At 54.5% G+C, this 18,744-nt stretch overlaps 3 protein-coding genes across 3 annotated transcripts; 2 read left to right on the forward strand and 1 right to left on the reverse strand.

Moving 5' to 3' along the window:
* Nucleotides 1–22: 22 nt before the first annotated feature.
* On the reverse strand, nucleotides 23–1,342 carry FAM43B (family with sequence similarity 43 member B). The gene has a single exon (XM_021533766.2). The coding sequence runs from the start codon at nucleotides 1,118–1,120 to the stop codon at nucleotides 230–232; it is 891 nt and encodes a 296-aa protein (XP_021389441.1). The 5' UTR covers nucleotides 1,121–1,342; the 3' UTR covers nucleotides 23–229.
* A 2,376-nt stretch (nucleotides 1,343–3,718) lies between these two features.
* Nucleotides 3,719–6,655, forward strand: CDA (cytidine deaminase). The gene is given in 6 exon segments (XM_031506618.2): nucleotides 3,719–4,282; nucleotides 4,285–4,347; nucleotides 4,350–4,532; nucleotides 4,807–4,918; nucleotides 5,169–5,226; nucleotides 5,835–6,655. Coding segments are annotated over 6 exon segments (624 nt in total). The 5' UTR covers nucleotides 3,719–4,188; the 3' UTR covers nucleotides 5,949–6,655.
* Nucleotides 6,656–8,418: 1,763 nt separating this feature from the next.
* PINK1 (PTEN induced kinase 1) lies at nucleotides 8,419–18,503 on the forward strand. The gene is made up of 9 exons (XM_021533761.2): nucleotides 8,419–8,465; nucleotides 8,577–8,748; nucleotides 11,252–11,530; nucleotides 12,469–12,572; nucleotides 14,181–14,363; nucleotides 14,723–14,886; nucleotides 15,847–15,974; nucleotides 16,709–16,945; nucleotides 17,321–18,503. The coding sequence occupies exons 1-9, from the start codon at nucleotides 8,419–8,421 to the stop codon at nucleotides 17,579–17,581; spliced, it is 1,575 nt and encodes a 524-aa protein (XP_021389436.2). The 3' UTR covers nucleotides 17,582–18,503.
* Nucleotides 18,504–18,744: the final 241 nt, after the last annotated feature.

The following is an 18,744-nucleotide window of genomic DNA, read 5'->3' on the forward strand; positions in this document are numbered from 1 at the left end:
CGCCGTCACACCGCAGAAAACACACATTCACTTTTTTATTATGGCCGCTGCGGAGGAGGCACGAGAGCAGGTTCATGTGCGGGGCCGGGGGGCTCCCCGGGGTGCAAGCCCACCCCCGCCGTGGGTCTCGCCGCGAGCGGAGCTGCTGTCTTGTCCGGAGCGGTGCCCCAGGAGGGCCCAGCCGCGGCCGGGGCGCAGGGCGGGCGGCGCGGGGCCCGGTGCCGCGGGCTCAGCACACGGCGGCGCGGGGCCCGCGCAGGCTGCAGCCCCTCATGTCGCTGGCCAGCCGCAGCACGGCCGCTCGCTCGGCGTCCCCCAGGGCCGTGCCGGCGCCGAAGGCCTCCTCCTCCTCCTCCTCCAGGATGGAGCTGAGCCGAGGGGCGCAGCGGGCGCGCTCGGCCGGCGGGCGGTAGGGACACTTGGCGTTGAGCAGCCTGCGGAGGGGCACCAAGGGCACGATGGCGTCGCCCAGGAGCTGCTGCTGCACGTGGCGGAAATCGCTCTGTCTCTTGAGGCGCTTGAACTCGTTGAAGGCGGAGGCCGAGGTCTGGTAGAGCAGCAGGGCCATGGCGCGCGCCTTGTCGGCCTTGGAGACCAGCACGGCGTGGCAGCGCAGCACCACCGCCTTGTTCTTCACCTGGTGCCGGTACACCCAGGCGAACACCTTGGGGTGCCGGCGGTCGGCGGCGCAGTAGGTGATGCGGTGCAGCAGGTACGCGTGGCCCGGCCGGCGGGCCCCCTTCTCGCAGGGCGTCATGCGGATGCCGTGGGGGCCCAGCGTCAGCGTCATCTTGGCCCCGCCGGCGCCCGCCTCGCTCTTGGCCCAGATCTTGCCCACCGCCTCCTCGGTGCAGCCCTCGCCCTTGGCGTGCAGGGTGACGGCGTTGCCCAGGTACCTCACCGTGTACGTCGGGTCCTCCTTGTTCAGCTCCACTTTCTGGCGCTTCCCGCGGAAGACGCTGCCCAGGCGCTCCAGCGGGCACTGGGGCAGCAGGTCCGGGCAGGAGCGGAGGAAGCCGGCCAGCAGCGCCGCGTAGCTCAGCCCCGGCCCCAGGCTCTTGCCTTTGCACTTACGTTCATTTTCCACCAGCACGAACTTGCTCCGGCGCCAGGGCAGCATCTCCGCTCCGCTCCGCTCCGCCAGTGCCGGCCTCGCTCGCAAGCAGCGGGACCACCCCCCCAAGCCCCGAAGCCGGTTTGGGGGGTGTCCCCGCACCCCCCGCGCAGGGGGTGTCGTCCCCTACCCCGGCGGCGGGACGCGGCCCCGTTCCCGATCCGGCTGCCCACGGAGGATGCGGAGCCGTGGAGCCGCCGCGTTCCGGGTGCCGCCTGCGCCTGATGCTGCGGGAGCGGCGGCGGCGGCTGCGGGGACGCGGCTCTCCGTGGGCTGCTCCACCTCCTCGAGCACGCGGGGAGCCGCCGGTGAGCGGCCCCCGCCGGTGAGAGACCCCCGCCGGTGAGCGGTCACCAACGCTGATCGGCCCCCGCCGGTGAACGGCCCCCAAAGCTGAACGGCCCCCAAAGCTGAACGGACCCCAAAGCTGAACGGCCCCCAAAGCTGAACGGCCCCCAAAGCTGAACAGCCCCCGCCGGTGAGCGGCCCCCGCCGGTGAGAGACCCCCGCCGGTGAACGGCCCCCGCCGGTGAGCGGTCACCAACGCTGATCGGCCCCCGCCGGTGAACGGACCCCGCTGGTCTGAACGGCCCCCGCCGGTGAACGGCCCCCGCCGGTGAACGGCCCCCGCCGGTGAACGGCCCCCAAAGCTGAACGGACCCCGCCGGTGAGCGGCCCCCGCCGGTGAGAAACCTCCGCCGGTGAACGGCCCCCGCCGGTGAGCGGTCACCAACGCTGATCGGCCCCCGCCGGTGAGAAACCTCCGCCGGTGAGCGGTCACCGACGCTGATCGGCCCCCGCCGGTGAGAGACCCCCGCCGGTGAGCGGCCCCCGCCGGCTCCGTGCGCGCTCGCTGCGTGCCCCGGCAGGGATTGGAAGCCGGGGGGAATCAAGCCCCCATCCCCATGCAGCCGCCAGACCCCCGGTGCCGACACCCACCGGCGTGAGAGGAAATTCCCTGATTTCCCACCCGGCTGGGGGGTTGATTTTGGGAGGGTCAGATGATGGCTTCTGACACTGGAATGACAAAAAGGTGGGGTTTTCCCCCCAAAGCAGTACGTTGCACAAGGGTGTGTGCCAGGATTTGCAGATCCTGCAGGTTTGCTGGCATTTTTTCTTCCAGACCTCCCTTTTGCTCCTGTTATTTCCAAGCCAGTCAGACCTCCTTGCTGCTCCTCTCCTTTTGGGCTGAGCTGGCTTTTAACCTGTTGCTTTTATCTCTGGCCAACCCCCTAAGACAGCTGTTCTCCAGGAGAAATTGAATGTTGTTTCCCCATGGCACAGCTCGGGGGGAATTTTTGGGGAGGTTTTGCAAGGTTTCAGCCCTGCAGTGGAGTCTGAGGCTGCTCCAGGATTCAGTGCCTTTGGCTCAAACCCTGAGTTCCACCTTCTTTTTTTTTTTTTTTTTTCTTACCATCTGGATGTAAAGCAGGGAGACCCCTGGGCTTGGGGATGCTCTGTTTGCCTTGGGATTGAAAAATGAGGTGGAGAAAGGGGTAAAATAACACCATGTGCCCCCACTTTTAGTCTACTTGGGGAAGAAAAACAGAGTGGGGTGTTGCAGGGAAACGGGAAGCCATTTCCTAGCAGCTTCCCAGATTTTCTGCAGTTTGAGTGAAGCAAATACAACCTTAAAATAGCAGCTTCACAGGCAGACAGCACCAGCCCCACTCTCTCACTGCCGCGGCCTCGACAGCCTTGAAGGTTTTTGCAGCCAAAATAATAAAAAATGCATGGATTTGTCTGGTTTTCATCTTTTTTGATGCAAACATGGGCTGTGTGGTTTGCTCCCAGTGCTTGTATGGTTTTGGGGAGATGGCAATTAGGGAATTAGTGCTAATGAGGAAGATTTCTATCCATGATAGCCTCTGTCTTTAGTAATTTCTATTCTTGCCCTCGTTGACTTGAGGTGAGGACTGTGTTTACTTGCTTGGTGTTCATATTGAGAGGGCAGGTGTGGACCCACCCTGAAAGCTTCTTTATTTACAGATCCCACATTATTTGGGTCAGGGGGGGAGGGGGCCTGTGGTGTCCCTCTACACTGGTTTGACCCCACAGTGCCACCCACAAGTTGCCCTAGGACTGGTTTTCCTTTTTTTCTCCCAGATTTTGGGGTATATAGGGGGAAACAACCTGGATTTGCACTTGAAAGCTGTGAAAAAGGGTTGTGGGCTGGTTCAGGGCTGCCAGTCCCTCCTCTCACTCACTGCCCTGGCAAGTAGTGAACTGTCCTTGCTGGGTTCCAGAATGAACAAGCACCCTGGCAGTGTGTGGGAGATGGGTTTCCTGGGTATCCCTTGGACAATACCGATGTCAGCATCCTAGATTTGGGTTCTTGGCATGCCTGTGGTGATCTCACTGTCCCATACTTTATTTCAGCTCCTGGAGTTTCAGCCCCTTCAGAAGCCACTCAAAATTTGGATGCTGCTTCCCAGTCTGTTGTGGCTCCTCAGCAGCGTCCCAGCAGCAAGATTTGCTGGCAAAACCAGCAGGTAAGGTCAAAATCCAACAAACTGGACAAAAATCTCAGTGGTAAATCCCTGGAGGCTGTGACAACCATTCTTGCAGCTAGAAAATGGAGCAGGAAGCTCCTTGGGCAAGGGGAAAAATAGAGAAATTAATCTTTAATTAAAAAACAATTTGATGATCACCCGGGAGCCCTTTCCTTGTGTGGGCTGATTCCCCTGGAAGCACCGGCCAAACTGAATTTGGGCTCCAGCATGAGGGCATCTGAAATTGGGCTTTTGACCACTTGTGTCTTCAGCCAGTTTCCCCTGTTGACTGTAGTTAGAAGACCTGGGAAATATTATTTTTTATGATAAAAATATATTTCTGTATACTTTGTATGCTTTCAATAATTTAATTTATTTCTTTTGATCTCACTGATCAGGAGCTGTTGTTCCTTCCCCCAAGGAATGATTTAAGGACAATTTCCTGTGGAGCCACAAAACCAGTTTTGAACTGAGGAGGGGTGGGATGGCGGCGGAAAAAAGCTCTGCTGGGACAGAGAAAGGAGGAAGTAAATAACGAAAACAAGAGAAATTGGAAAGAATGAGGCAGCAGGCAGAGAGAGGATGTGGGAATCCCTGAAGACGGTGCTTTTGGGGCCAGGGCTGTCCCTGAGGATGCTTCCCGGAGTTCAGCTGCGTGCCGGGGCGTTATCCCGGCGTCCCGGCCAGCCTATTTTCCAGGCGAGGAAATATTTAACCGCGGCGTCAGCGGGCAGGGCAGGCGGCTGCAGGAATGGAGGGAGGCGGGCAGCACCCGATCCCTGCTGTCCCCCCCGGCCAGCCGCAGGGTGACCATCTCCAGCTCCTGCTGCGCCGCAGCCGGGAGGCCAAAAACTGCGCCTATTGCCCCTACAGCCAGTTCCCGGTGGGAGCTGCACTGCTCACCGCCGGCGGGGAGATCTTCTCGGGTAAGATGGGGATCTGAGCCCCCCGGGGATTTTGGGGAGCCCCCAGCAAGCCTTGGGTCATGTATGAGGGTGCAGCGGGGTCACCCCGGGGTGCTGGTGCTGTGTGTCCTTCCCCGCTGCCTCTTGGCAGCCGCCATCCCGGAGCGAGCCAAAGATCACAGCGGATGGGAAAATAAATAGGGGAAGCAGGGCAAATGGCTTTTCTTTGTCAATTCCCTGAGAAGAAAGGAGCTGGTGGGGTTTGAGGTGGCTGATGCCGGGGCTGTCCCTGCAGGGTGCAACGTGGAGAATGCCTGCTACAGCCTGGGGATGTGCGCCGAGCGTGCTGCCATCCAAAAAGCCATCTCCGAGGGGCACACCAGCTTCAAGGCCATGGCCATCGCCAGGTGAGAGCTGGAGCGGCGAGGGATGGGATGGGCAACCAGCAGCAGAACCCCTGCTGCTCCTCAGGGACAGCTTCTTTTGCAGCAGCCCCATCTTTTGGGGAGGCAAATAAAGTTTTTGCATGCTGTTTTTGGTGGAATTGGGGGGCAAATCTGTTGTGGCTCTGTATTTTTTGGGGCGTGAGGGTCTTCTGCAGGTGTTCTTCCCTCCTCTGACCTCAGGACTGAATGCTGTGCCCTTCTCCTTTGGCAGTGACATGGGGGACCACTTCATCACACCCTGTGGCGCCTGCAGACAAGTGATGAGAGAGGTGACAGCTCGTGTGGGGCTCCATGGCTCATTCCCTGATCCCAGACACCATTCCCTGACCCCAGGCATCTCCCCCTGAAACACCTGGAGGTACCAAGGAGGGTGCAACGCCCCATCCTCAGCCCCAGGGCTGGCTCCAGGCTCCTCAAATTTCATTACCTGCTGGCAGAGGGAGATTCCAGCCCTGGGTTGGGTGTTCATTAGCTTGCCTTCCAGGTGCAGAGTTTTGCCCTTGAGCCCTTGCTCTGGCAAGCATGAAAATGGGGGTTTTCCTGCAAAAGCTGAGTTTCCCAGAGATCCTATCCGGCTCTTGTATCCCTCCTCCACAGGAATCCCAGCACCCACTGCCCATTTTTGGGTTGTTAATATGTCAGATTCAGCAGGTTCAGAGGCACTGGGGCTCACGCTGGTGGGGTAAAAACACAGGATCTGAGCCCAGAATATCCTCTGGGGGAGGTAATGCTGCTAAGCCAACCCAAAATACATGCAATAGAGGGGGATGCTCCCTGTGAACCTGAATAAAAAGGAGTATATTATTAATTTGGGGAAGAAATGCAGGTTCTTCCCTCCTTCTTCCCCCTCATCAGGCTCTTCTTTCTCCTCCTCCAGTTTGGCACAGACTGGGATGTCTACCTGACCAAAGCAGATGGCACCTACATTGTCAAGAGGCTGGAGGAGCTGCTGCCACTCTCCTTTGGCCCTGAGGACCTGAAGAAGGTCTGAGCAGAGTGGCCATCACCAGCCTTTGCCCTTAGGTACAGGGAACAATGGTTTTCCCTGACTCTCTCAGCCTGTAAGCAATTTTTTGGGAACAACACAATGGAAAACGTGTTTATACTGTTAAGTTGCCTGTTCCTCTGGATCATCTTCTAATTCAGTGTTGATTCACAGACTCCAGCTCCACCTTGCCCCGAGGAAATGGCAAAATCAAATAATAGAAATTCCCTGTTACTAGTAAAAAAAGCATCCAGACATCCCTGTAGGCAAGGGAGGACATAGGTTTGATGCAGAACTCAAACAGGCTTTGGTACAGAAACCACTCCTGAATATGCAAAATAATTGCTTGGGAAAGTGCTGGATTCTTCAGCTCTAAAAAGAAGTGAAAGCAAGAAGGAAAAGGTCCATCAGCGCCAGAAGTGACCCAATCCAGATTAGGTGGATTGCTGGAACAGGATGGTTATTGCACTGACCATGTCCTTTGCTCCTTTCTCCCCAGCTTGTTTTACTTTTATTCTGTTTGGGGTGAAGAAGAGGGCAGGGAGTTTTTGGGGACTTCTGGAGAGTTTTATGTCTCCAGGGTAATGCCATTTGTTGATCATACATTGATGTATAATACAATGATAAATTAATTAATTACATTTCCCAACCAGCACTGGGCTGAGCATTTCTGCCATGCCCAAGTGAAATAAAAGCAGTTCTGGTTTATCTCCTGCAGTTGTAGCGAGTGATGGAAATAGGGAGTGGGGTCCCAGGGCTGTCCTGCAGCCCAGGCAGGGCTGGGGGTGCTGGATGTGCCCTGGGAACCTCATGAGGTTCAACAAAGCCGAGTGCAGGGTGCTGGTCAGGGCAGCCCCTCAGTACCTGCATTGGCTGGAGGATGGAGACCACTCCTGCTGGGAAGGACTTGGAGGTGCTGGTGGATGAGAGGCTGGATGTGCCTCAGCTGTGGGGCTGATGCCACAGCACGGGCAGCAGGGGAGGGAGGGATTCTGGCACAGGGTGCTCAGAGCAGCTGTGGCTGCCCCAACCCTGGAAACCAGGTTTGGATGGGGCTTGGAGCAAGCTGGGAGAGTGGAAGGTGTCTCTGCCCATGGCAGGGGTGGAACAAGGTGGGCTTTGAGGTCCCCTGCAGCCCAAACCAGCCTGTGATTCTGTCATTTGGTGATTCCACACACTGGGCTGTGCCTGGCTGTTCCCAGGGCACTGGCATGCTCCATGCCAAAGCACTCCTGGCTGTGGCATCCATGCCCTGCATTGCACAAGGCTTTACCTTGGCTGAACCCTGCTCTGTGCCCCGCTCCATGACCCATTCCGTGCCCTGCTTGATGCCCCACTCCATGTCCCCTGTTCATACTGCACTCCACACCTGCTCCATTGCTCTATGCCCCATTTCCCATCTCACTCCCATGCCCTGCACCCTGCCCGTCTCCATGCCCGTTTCCACACCCACTCCCTGCTCCACTCCATGCCCTGTTCCCTGTCCCCCTCCATGCCCACTCCCTGCCCCATCCATGCCCCATTCCCTGCCCCACTCCATGGCCTCTCCTCTGCCCATTCCTAGCCCCATTCCCTACCCCACTCCATGCCCGTTCCCTGTCCCACTCCATGCTCAATCCTAGCCCCATTCCCGGCCCCACTCCGAGCCCCTCTCCTTGCCCATTCCCTCCCTCTTCCCTGCCCCTCTTTCTCCCTATTCCCTCTTCATTCCCTGCCCCACTCCGAGCCCCTCTCCCTCCCCATTCCCTCCCCGTTCCCTGCCCCTCTCCCTCCCTATTCCCTGCCCATTCCCTGCTCCTCTCCCTCCCCGTTTCCTCCCGTCCCGGGGCCGCGGCTCCGCGTTCCCCGGGCGTGTTTCGGGGCCCCGCGCTCCCCGGTTCCCCGGTTGTGTTTCGGGGCCCCGCGTTCCCCGGGTGTTTCGGGGCCCCGCGCTCCCCGGCTCCCCGGGTGTTTCCGGCCCCGCGCTCCCCGGTTTCCCGGGTGTTTCGGGCCCCGCGCTCCCCGGCTCCCCGGGCGTGTTTCGGGGCCCCGCGTTCCCCGGTTTCCCGGGTGTTTCCGGCCCCGCGTTCCCCGGTTTCCCGGGTGTTTCCGGCCCCGCGTTCCCCGGTTTCCCGGGTGTTTCGGGGCCCCGCGTTCCCCGGTTTCCCGGGTGTTTCCGGCCCCGCGTTCCCCGGTTCCCCGGGTGTTTCGGGGCCCCGCGTTCCCGGTTTCCCGGGTGTTTCCGGCCCCGCGCTCCCCGGTTTCCCGGGTGTTTCGGGGCCCCGCGCTCCCCGGTTCCCCGGTCGTGTTTCCGGCCCCGCGCTCCCCGGTTCCCCGGTCGTGTTTCCGGCCCCGCGTTCCCCGGTTTCCCGGGTGTTTCCGGCCCCGCGTTCCCCGGGTGTTTCGGGCCCCGCGCTCCCCGGCTCCCCGGGCGTGTTTCGGGGCGCGGCCTGTCGGCGCGTCCCGCGGTGGCCCCGCCCCGGCCGAGGCCGTGGCCATGGCGGTGCGGCTGCTGCTGGCCCGGGCCCTGCGGCTGCTGCCGCGGTGCCGGCCGCCCTGCGCGCCCCGCGCCGCCCCGCGCCCCGGGCCCGGCCCCGCGCCCGCCGCGCCGTGGCGGCCCGGGCCGGGCTGGCTGGGCTGGCCGGGCTGGCCGGGCTGGCTGCCGGCCGCCCGCCGCCTCCTGCGCGGCCCGGCGGCCGGGCTGGCGGCCGCGGCGCGGCGGGGCCGCGGGGGCGGTGTGTGCCTGGCGCTGGCCGTGGCGCTGCGGCTGGTGGAGCCGCGCCTGGAGGAGCAGCGCCGGGCTGAGGCGGCGTGTCGCCAGATCCAGGTGGGGAGCGGCCGGGGGTCCCGCTGGGCAGCGCCTGCGGCGCTCTCCGTGAGGGAGGGGGGCTGGCTGGGAAGGAGGCCCGCAGGCACCTCCCAAGAAGGGCAGAGGAGGTCGTGGCCCTCCAGACATCCTTCGTGAAAGGGAGGGTGGTCCTTGGTGTGCGGAGCCCCTTGAACACCCCCGTGGACGCCTCGGAGTGTCAGTGCTGTGGGGAGACAGGCACCCTCCCAAAGAAGGGTAGGGGAGCCCTTGCTCTGGGGAGCCCCTGCACGCCCCCGCTGAGGGTAGCGGGGGTCATCCCTCTGGAGAAGCCCTTCGACATCATCCATAAAGGGGAGGGGGATTCTGCTGAGGAGCCCCTCAGATGCCCCCTTGCAATGGCAGGGGCATCACTGCTGTGGGGAGCCCCCTAGACACCCTTGGTGAAGGGGAGAGCCTTGTTTTATGGAGCCCCTCAGACATCCCTCATGAAGGGAAGGGGGATCGCTGCTGTGGGGAGCCCCCCGACAGCCCCTGTGAAGGGCACACTGGGGAGCCCCACAGACGCCTCCGCATCTCTCCCCAAGGAAGGCGGGGTGCTGCAGTGAGCAGCCCTCAGACACCTCCCCAAAGGAGGAGTGCTGGGAGCAGCCCCACAGGCGCCTCTTTCTCCCCAAAAACAGGGTCCTGGGGAAGTCCTTCACTCACCAGCCCTTCATTGCCCTAAAGCACAGTGATGCAGCCACCACTTTCAAAAGCAAGGGACCCTCACTCCCTGTCCCTCCAGAGGGAGGAGGTCAGGCCCCTGGTGATGGGGGTCTCATGTCCCAGGACACTGATGTTGATCCCTAGGGCCCCTGTGGTGCTGGGCCAGGCTGTGCTGGCAGGGCACAGGGGACATATGGTACTGAACTTATTTCCCGGGTAAAAATAGACCTCTGGTGCTCAGAGCCAGCTGTCACCTGCTCCACTGGCCAGCAGACGCGTTCCCTGAAGTTTCTCCTGAAGAGGATCCTTTCTCTCCTCTGTCCTTGCTGGGTTGTTCCATTTGCTGTCCCTGGTCTGTGTCTGATGACACATCCCTAGGGTGTCACCGGTGCCTTGGGGCTGCAGCTCACAGAGAAGGCCACTTGTCTGTATCTGTCCAGGTGACAGCTGGGGCAGCACCAGACCTGTAGGATCATGAACTGTGAGGAAACTCCAGAACAGCCTCCTGAGTGTTGTTTATCCACGTCTCTTGATTTCCTCCCCCAGCTCCCTCCCATCATAGATTCACTCTCCCTCAAACTAACCAGCCCTCACAGTCAACTGCCACACAAAGGCCATTGTTTCTCCTGTTGCTGCTTTTAATTGGATTTTCTTTTAAATGCTGTTTGCCTGATTTGTTTATGGAGAGGGAGAAAAGTGTAATAATGCATCTGTTTTCAGAAGTGTTCAGTTAAACTTAGCTTTACACAACCCCAGAATCATGGAATGGTTTGGGCCGGAAGGGACTTGAAGCCCCATCTCCTTCCACCCCTGCCATGGGCAGGGACACCTTCCACTATCCCAGGTTGCTCCAAGTCCTGACCATCCTGGCCTTGGACACTGCCAGGGATGGAGCAGCCATGGTTTCTCTGGGCAAAATATATTTATATTCTAAATTGGCAAATGACTCCCCCTCCTGGTTTCTCTTCTTCCCTCGAAAAGGGCACCTTTGGAAAAGACTGGTGTAGGGGTAAATTGTATCACACAAAAATATGTGGCTTGCAGATGATCTTTCATGTGGTTACAGTGATTTGAGCCCAATGGTTAGAGTCTGATTGACACTTTCAGGTTGGACCATCTCACCAGGACGTGTAATACCACTGAAACACCAAGTTCTCCTTCGCTGGTGTGAAAAACGCCAATCACTTGTTTTTTAAAATTTTAAGAGTTTAATAATAATAAAATGGTTATAAAAATAATAATACAATTAGAGTAATAAAGTTTAGAGTTAGGACAATTACAAGACATTAAAAAGCAAAGAATTATGGATGTCCGGATGCTCTCAGACACTAAGTCACGAAAAGCATGTGAACAAAGGAATCACCCTTAAACCAATACACTTGTTGCATATTCATATATCCTTCATGGTTATGCATACATTCTATTCTAAACAAGAAACTCTGTCTGTTGTATGTCAACTGTTACCTTTAATCCCCCGGCATCTTTGAGTCTGATCAAGGCCTGAAGAAATTAGCTTCTTCTGATAAGAAGCCATAAATTCCTCTCCTTTGGAAGATTTAGGTGTTCCTCGAAGCAAGTATCTCATTCCTAAAAAAAAAAACTTCCCCACATACATAGTCTCTATTTTAACATTATGTTGGAACCTAAAACTATATTTAACACACTACTAAAGAGAATTAATACAACGTAACTTTCTAACATTACACATATAATATTCATTGTATCATTTGCAAAAAGCCAATCATAAAATATGCATTTATCACAGCTGGGAAGTCTGGGATAACTGAGCTCGTTCTTCTGTTCATGTTCCTTTCAGACCGTGTTTGTTGGGAAGAACAAGCCGCAGAAAGATCCCCTGAGCTCCTTCCGCTGGCAGGGCTTCAAGCTGGAGGAGTACCTCATTGGCCAGCCCATCGGGAAGGGCTGCAGCGCCGCTGTGTACGAGGCAGCTATTCCCTTCTGTCCCACCCCTCGGGATCCAGCCCTGCAGCAGGACCGTGCCTCAGCCTCCCAGGGGGCTGAAGGGGAGCCTGTAGTGAAGCACCAGCCAAAAGGGGCTTTTCCCTTAGCTATCAAAATGATGTGGAACATTTCGGTAAGGAGTCAGTGCTGAATCCCCCCGTGTCTGTTGCTGGGGAATTCTGGCTGGAATGTTTAATACTGAAGTGTTGAAAGTGCTAATTGTGGAGTGCAGGATGGGTGTGTCACAACAAAGCTGTTGGTAGGTGACATTGGAGACATTGAGTGTTAGTGAAGAGTCCCAGAGGTAATTAGCATTCGTCATCCTCTGGAATCGGCACTGAGAGTTGTTGCTGGAGCTGCTGGGTATGGAGGTGATGTTTTGGGAAGAAAAGGTTTTCTGAGGCTGGCTCTTAGAAAGGTCTAAGAAGGGGAAAGCCACTGCTGCCCGTGGTTTAGGAATTGGTGTCCTGTCAGTGCCAGGACAGAGGTGGGTTTTCTTCCTGAAGAGTCAGTGGTCTCAGGGTGCACAGTGACCTGCCTGCTGTGTCCCCTTGTCGTGAGGTGACTGTCACAGATCTGCTCCAGTGTTTCCCAGCCTGGGTGACTGGTGATCCAGTTCCTCAATGTGGCTCTTCCATATTTAAAAAAATCCATGTGGCTTTCCCCATTGATGCAACAACTGAATATTTCAAGACCATCTTCCAAAATGCCAACATCTGCCATCCCTTGGACTCCAGAAGTACCCTGGCATTTAGCTGTGGGCTCTTCCACTTGGGTTTGGAAGTTGAAACTGAGTGTCAAGGTGTAGTTTGGATTGCTGATGGTCAAGGATGCATTTGAAGTGACAAATAGATTTCTTTCTGCAAATAAAGGCCTTGTGGCCTGCCTTAGTGAACTCTTTAAGTAGTTAATTGCCCTCCTTGATTTTCAAGGGAGGGAGGTCCTGCAATCTGGTCTCAGTTGTTCCAGCTCCAGAGGCAGTGCCAGCATCAGGATTATCTGCTTTCAGCTTGCACTGGGGCCGGGTGATTTCGGAGCTGAAACGAGCGTGGGCTGTGATTGTTGTTGCAGGCTGGTTCCTCGAGTGAAGCCATCCTTGATGCCATGGGCCGAGAGCTGGTCCCAGCCACAGGCGTTGCCTTGTCCGGGGAGTATGGAGCTGTCTCTGGCCACAGGTATGGGGGTGGCAAGGTGCTGATTTTATCCCTTGATTAATTTTGCAGCAATTTGTACTGTTAAAAAGGTGGACAGGGCTTTCTAGAACAGCTGCTGAAAACAGGTAAGCCTGGGGATTGTTAAGTTTGTTGGCATGCAGGGATTTGCTAAACTATGTGGTCCAGAGGGGATTGAAAGGTGCACCAAGAATTTGGGAGTATTTGAGGTCCCAGCAGGGTCTAGTGAGTGGCTGTGGCTGAGTCTTAGCTTCCATGTGTTGAAATGTGTTGGCATTTTCCGAGGTAAAGGCTGGAGGAGCCACTGGTTAAACACCATTTATATTTGTATCATGGTGCTTTTTAATTGCACTTCTGCAGTCGGTAACAGTTTGAGTGTATTAAACATCAAATGATTTCACTGTAATATAATTTGACTGTGAGGTTTGAGAACTGGTTTGGTGTAAAATGGGTGCTGGACAAGGAGGTTGAAACTTTTAGTGCAGGAAGACTGGTGAGAAGGAAAATGGAAATGACTCAGTTCGTACTCTTTGACCTGAGTGGGAAGTGAGCAAACAGCATGAGGGGAGAAAATCTCATGGAAACTTCTAAATTACCTCAAGTTAGCTATCTTTTTGTTCAGAAATGCATATTTTTTTCTCCATTTGAAACAATGGAGTCCACAGGCCAGATTGTCTGATTTAAATTTCAAATCCATCCCAGCTGCCAATACAAATGAATAATGAATGCTGTGCCTGTGGCTGGCTGGGAATGCAGTAGAGCAGCCAAAGGGATATTTGACATTCAGGGGATGAGAGATCTGTGTTGCAGACAAATAGGTAACCTGCTTTTCAGGGTAGGGAGAGCTTCCTGCCTGTGCCGTAAAATACAGGGTCTAAATTGATATTCCCAGTGTGAAGTTGACCTTTATTATGTCTAACAAAGTAATTGCATTTGGGTATTATTCTCTAGAGCTGCTGTAGCTCTTTTTGAATGGAGAAGCAGCCTGTGCCTGGCTCTGCGTTTGTTAGCAGCATGGAAGGGTTAGTGGGGCTCAAGTAAAATGACAGCTGCCTCTTATGTGTGAGGGTTTTTATCAAAGCTCTGTTTGTAGTGCAGGTAAAGCACCTTATTTCCTTTTTGGCCATTGTGAATAGGGAAATCCTGTTACAGAAGAGCCTCTGTGGCACCTTGGTTGGCTCAGTTGCTGTGGGAGGCACCGGGGTGGATTCTGAGCTCTGGAGAGGGTGCTGGAAGATGCCCGTTGCTTGCAGTGGGTCTGTGCAGCTGTGGGTGCTCTGCATCCACCTGGGAATTGCTGGGCTGAGGTGCTGGTTGGGAAATGGGCCATGAAACTGCTGCTCATGCTCTTGCTCAGTGAATGGATTCCAGGAGATGTATGACTATTTGCTTAATATGCAGTCCTATAATCCACCCTGTGCAGCTTTAATCTCCCTCTGATGAGGCTTCCAGTGCAGAAAAAACATGTTTGCTCACTGCTGGGGAGCCCTTTGGTGTGGAGGACAGGCCATAATAATGAAAAGTAGTTCCAGCAATAACAGCCATGTGCCTGGGATCCGTCAGAACTGACTGAGGGATTGGTGCAATCTGTGGTGTCTGTCCTCTGCACAGAAAACCTGTCCTTGGGAGGAAGAAGCTGCGACCTCATCCGAATATAATCCAGGTGATCCGAGCGTTCACATCCTCTGTCCCTTTGCTGCCTGGAGCCTTTGCTGACTATCCTGACGTCCTTCCACTGAGCCTGAACCCCAGAGGGATCGGTCACAGCCGCACACTCTTCTTGGTGATGAAGAAGTAGGTGGAGAGAAGCTGGTTAATGAGACTTGGGCACTCTGTCCCTGCAAAGCTTGGGTCTGGGTTGCTGCCAAAGAGCAGAGTATGCTCTTGGAAATGCCTCCCAGGACCTGTTCCAAGTCCTTGAGGTTCTGACTGTGCTTCCACAATGAAGACAAACCGTTCTTTTTAATAATTACCCCAAATTAAAGTGAGAAATGTGGAGTTTGTCCCCATTTGTCTCCCCTTCTAAGCCTGAACTTCGCCCCTAATCTGAGCACACTGCTAGAGATGGAGTAGAATCAGTAATGAGGTTGAACTGCCAGTGATAAGCCTCCAGGATGCTAATTCCCATTTTTTTTTTCCCTTGTTCTGCCTAGCTACCCCTTCACGCTGCGCCAGTATCTGCAGAAGAACACTCCGGATGTTCGCCTCTCCACAGTGATGATTCTGCAGCTCTTGGAAGGCGTGGACCACCTTGTTCGACATGGAATAGCACACAGAGACCTCAAGTCTGACAACATCCTCGTTGAATTTGATTCTGGTACATAGATCCCTGAGGATAGATGCCAGTTAATTCACAGAAGTGATTCGGTCACATTGGTATTCGGGGAACATCACCCAGCTGCGTGTTTGGGGAAAGAAGCATCAAACCTCTTGAATAATCTCAGGTTTAGTTTTTAGCTTAGTATTTGCTGTGACTGCAGCAAGTCATTGATCCTGTCTGCCTGAGGTTTTGGGTCATTAACATGGACACAGTGTATTGCTGAGATGATGGATTGTGTGAGCACAGTCAGCATTGACTGGAGCATCCGGGAACACCACATTTGGGGTGCTGCAGGAGTTTTTGCTTCAGGCTCTTGGCTCTGTCTTCCTTCCCAAGTCAAAGAGTACAGGGAGCCTCTTAAAATCCCACCCCATGGCCAGGTTAATAGTGCTGCACCATGGAATGATGAAACATGGGCTGGGAGGGAAGACATGCAGTATTTTCAGCAACGTGTTCTCCTGTCAGCCTCTAACAGCAGTTTTAATTACCCGAGCTCTTTTTTGGTGTGATTGAGATTCAAATTGGGAGGAGCAATAGGAGGCAGGCAGGTCTGTGTGATTAGGAGTGAAAGAATTTGGCTGAAGAGTATCAGGGAGGGAGATGCAGAGACCACTGGAATCTACTCTGCTTTCCTGGAGACCAGTCCAAGAGGCGACAGAGGATTCTCTGTTCCCCAGGGCTCAGGATTTAGAATCATAAAATCATGGAATGGCCAGGGCTGGAAGGGACCTTAAAGCTCTTCTCATTCCACCCCCCCTGCCACGGACAGGGATACCTCCCACTAGACGAGGTTACTCTACTGAATGTCTTCTCCCACAGTGTTGAAGAGGGGATCGAATGCCCCCCTCAGTCAGTTTGCAGGGGACACCAAGGTGGGTGTTGATGTGATGTGGTGTTTGTCCTGCCAGGTCCTCCCAAACTGAACCCTAACTCTGGCAGCTCTTGTGTTGTTCACAGCTGGCTGCCCCTGGCTGGTCATCACCGACTTTGGCTGCTGTTTGGCAGATGAAAACGTTGGCCTGAGGCTGCCCTTCACCAGCTCCTACGTGGATCGGGGTGGCAACGGCTGCCTTATGGCACCTGAGGTAAATCCCTCTGTAGCAGTGCTTTGTGATGCTGGTTTTCTGCTTGTCCTGCTGTTGGGGCTAAAAGTTTTGTGGTTTGTGTCCTACCTTGAGTTAGGCTTGGTGAACATCTGTGCTGAACTGTGTGAGACACCTTGAGCTCTAACAGGTGGAACATAATCTGTTGGTGTGAAGTGGTAGAATCAGCTTCCCCCCACACCCACATTTACTCTTTAGTCTTTATTCAGGTCCTTTTCCATGTCACTATTAAGAATTTTATGCAACAGTCCTTGTGTTGCAACAGTAGCTTTTGGCTGAAGTTCAAGGTGGTTGCAAAATTATTTACAGTTCCTTTTTATTTATTTGATGATAAGAAATAATAAAGGCCTAGACACCCTTAACTGTCTGCTGAACCTGGAGCACCTTGCTGTAGTGTTGGTTTTTCATCTGCAGGCCTCCTGTCTCCATAATTCCAGCAAGAGATAGCCCTTGGAACTCTGGGAATGCTGATCAGGGGCAACAGCTAAAGCCTCAGTGCAATGTTCAAACTCCTCCCAGCATCCCAGTGGGCTGAGCAGTGCCAGAGGCTTCGAGCATGTCAGTAGGGAATATTTACAGATTCAGATGCAACCCAACTTTGGGTTCAGTGTCCAAGTTTATTACATGGAACATGCATGTTTGAGCATTAAAAATGGAATTTCAGCACAGAGGCTGCACTCAAGCTGTTTATTTGAGTAGCCCCCTCTCTGTGGCAGGTGATCACAGCCTCACCTGGTCCAGGCACGGTGATCAACTACAGTAAAGCTGATGCTTGGGCTGTTGGAGCGATTGCCTATGAAATCCTGGGCCTGGCCAATCCTTTCTATGGCCACGGGGACTCCAGTCTGGAAAGCAGAAGTTACCGGGAGGAGCAGCTGCCAAGCCTGCCCAAGCACGTGCCCCTCGAGGTGAAGCAGGTGATAAAGATGTTGCTTCAGAGAGATCCCAACAAGGTAAGAGGCTGTTGCCTTCAAGACATCCTCTTTGGGAGTATCCCTGGTGGGTCATTTTGCCTTGGAGGGCTGTGGGTGCAGGGGTTAGTCCAGATCGCACTGCAGGATCAAAGGACAACATAAGGATCAAAGCCAAGGAAGTCTTTGCTGAGTGATGAATCATTTCAGGAGATGTTTGTGTTGGGACCGGACCTCACATTGGAGGGTTACACACAACATTATATATATATAATAAGAGTCTCAAAGAGCTTTCAAATTCACAGGGTGTTGCCTTAGGTGGGGCCCCAGGGAGTTTGGGAGGTGCCAATGCTCCGTGCTGGTGATGTGGCCGAGTGCAGCAGGATCAGCTAATCTCCCCTCCCCTTCCTCTTGCAGAGGTTGTCTGCAAGAGTGGCTGCAAACGTGCTGCACCTGAGCCTCTGGGGTGACAGTGTTGTGGCATCCAGGACCCTGAAACCTGACCAGATGATTGCCTGGCTGCTCTGCCAGTCTGCAGCCACCCTGCTCACCAACAGGCTGGCGGAGAAGAGCCAGGTAGAAACCAAAATGAAGATGTGCTTCTTGGCAAACCTCGAGTTTGAAGACCTCTGGGCAGCAATATTCCTGTTGCTGGCCTGGAGAAGTCAATCTGGGTGAAGGAATCACCTGGAACACTGGCATCCTGCATAAATGGCACTTTCTAAAGGCACATAGGAACCTGTCCTTTCTGTCTTGTCTGCAGTCCTGTAGTGCTTTAGGGAACAAACTGCAGGCCTGTGTTTAGGAGCTTGAGTTTCTCTCCAGCAAGTGTTAACCACGCTGCTTTTCTGTCCCTGCTAGAGGAGATGCCCTTGCTTCCTTACCCTGTGGAGGGGAGGGAGTGTGGACCTTGCAGGTGTCCAGAGGTATGTGGTTGGTTTTGCTCCCGTTTGGGAATTAATTGACTTGTAAGTTGTGTGTTGAGTGAAGCAGATTCCTTTCAGAGGGATGACTGGGAGGAGGCATTTTACAGAGAAACATCACAATTTAAGCAACACACAGAAATCCAAGCTGACAAAGGGACCTGCAGTCTCTGTTCTTGAGGTAACCAGGGTGGTTTGAAACTCATTTTCTTCTGAGCTGTGAAATGACAGCCTGAAAACTTCCTGATGAGGTGCTGCCTGGTAACGTGAACGTCAGCAGCACTAAAAACCTCGCAGTTGTACGCAGGATAGTGGAAGCACATCATCCTCAAATCACGCTTATCGTTGTTCTTAACTGTTGTAGCTCTGTGCTGGTGGCTGCCCCAGGGTCCAAGGCTGAGTCAGACTCTCCAGTTAGGTGCTGGTGCTTTGCTCCAAACAAAGTGAGGTTGGGCAGTAGCCCCTGCTTGAAGAGCTTAGTGTGATGCTCTGCTCTGTTACCTGCGTTTGCTTCAATGAAATAATCTCTTTTGCTGGAGAAGATGGCAACATCAATCTTTAAATAACAACAGCCATGTTTATGAAACAGCATTCAATTTCATGGCTATAATTGTGTTTAGAGGAACTTGGAGAAAGTTATTTATGTTTGTTGCACAATAAATTAAAGATTTAATGTGGCTGTGGCTGTGTGGGTTCTCTCAATCCAATTTGGGCTGTGGAGCATTGGTTCCAGGGTGTCTTAAACACGAATTCAGCTCTTTCCAGTGCTAACTGTGGAACACGGTGTTCTACTCCAAGGGGAATTTCCCAAAGAGGAACAGACCTTGCCGTGGGGATGTGCTTCCTACTCTCCTGCATGATAAATCACTGTCTGCTCCTGCAGTTTCCAGGTGGATAACAGTGGCTGATACACCTAAT

The sequence above is a fragment of the Lonchura striata genome, chromosome 24 (assembly GCF_046129695.1).
Source record: "Lonchura striata isolate bLonStr1 chromosome 24, bLonStr1.mat, whole genome shotgun sequence".
NCBI classification, from domain to species: domain Eukaryota; kingdom Metazoa; phylum Chordata; class Aves; order Passeriformes; family Estrildidae; genus Lonchura; species Lonchura striata.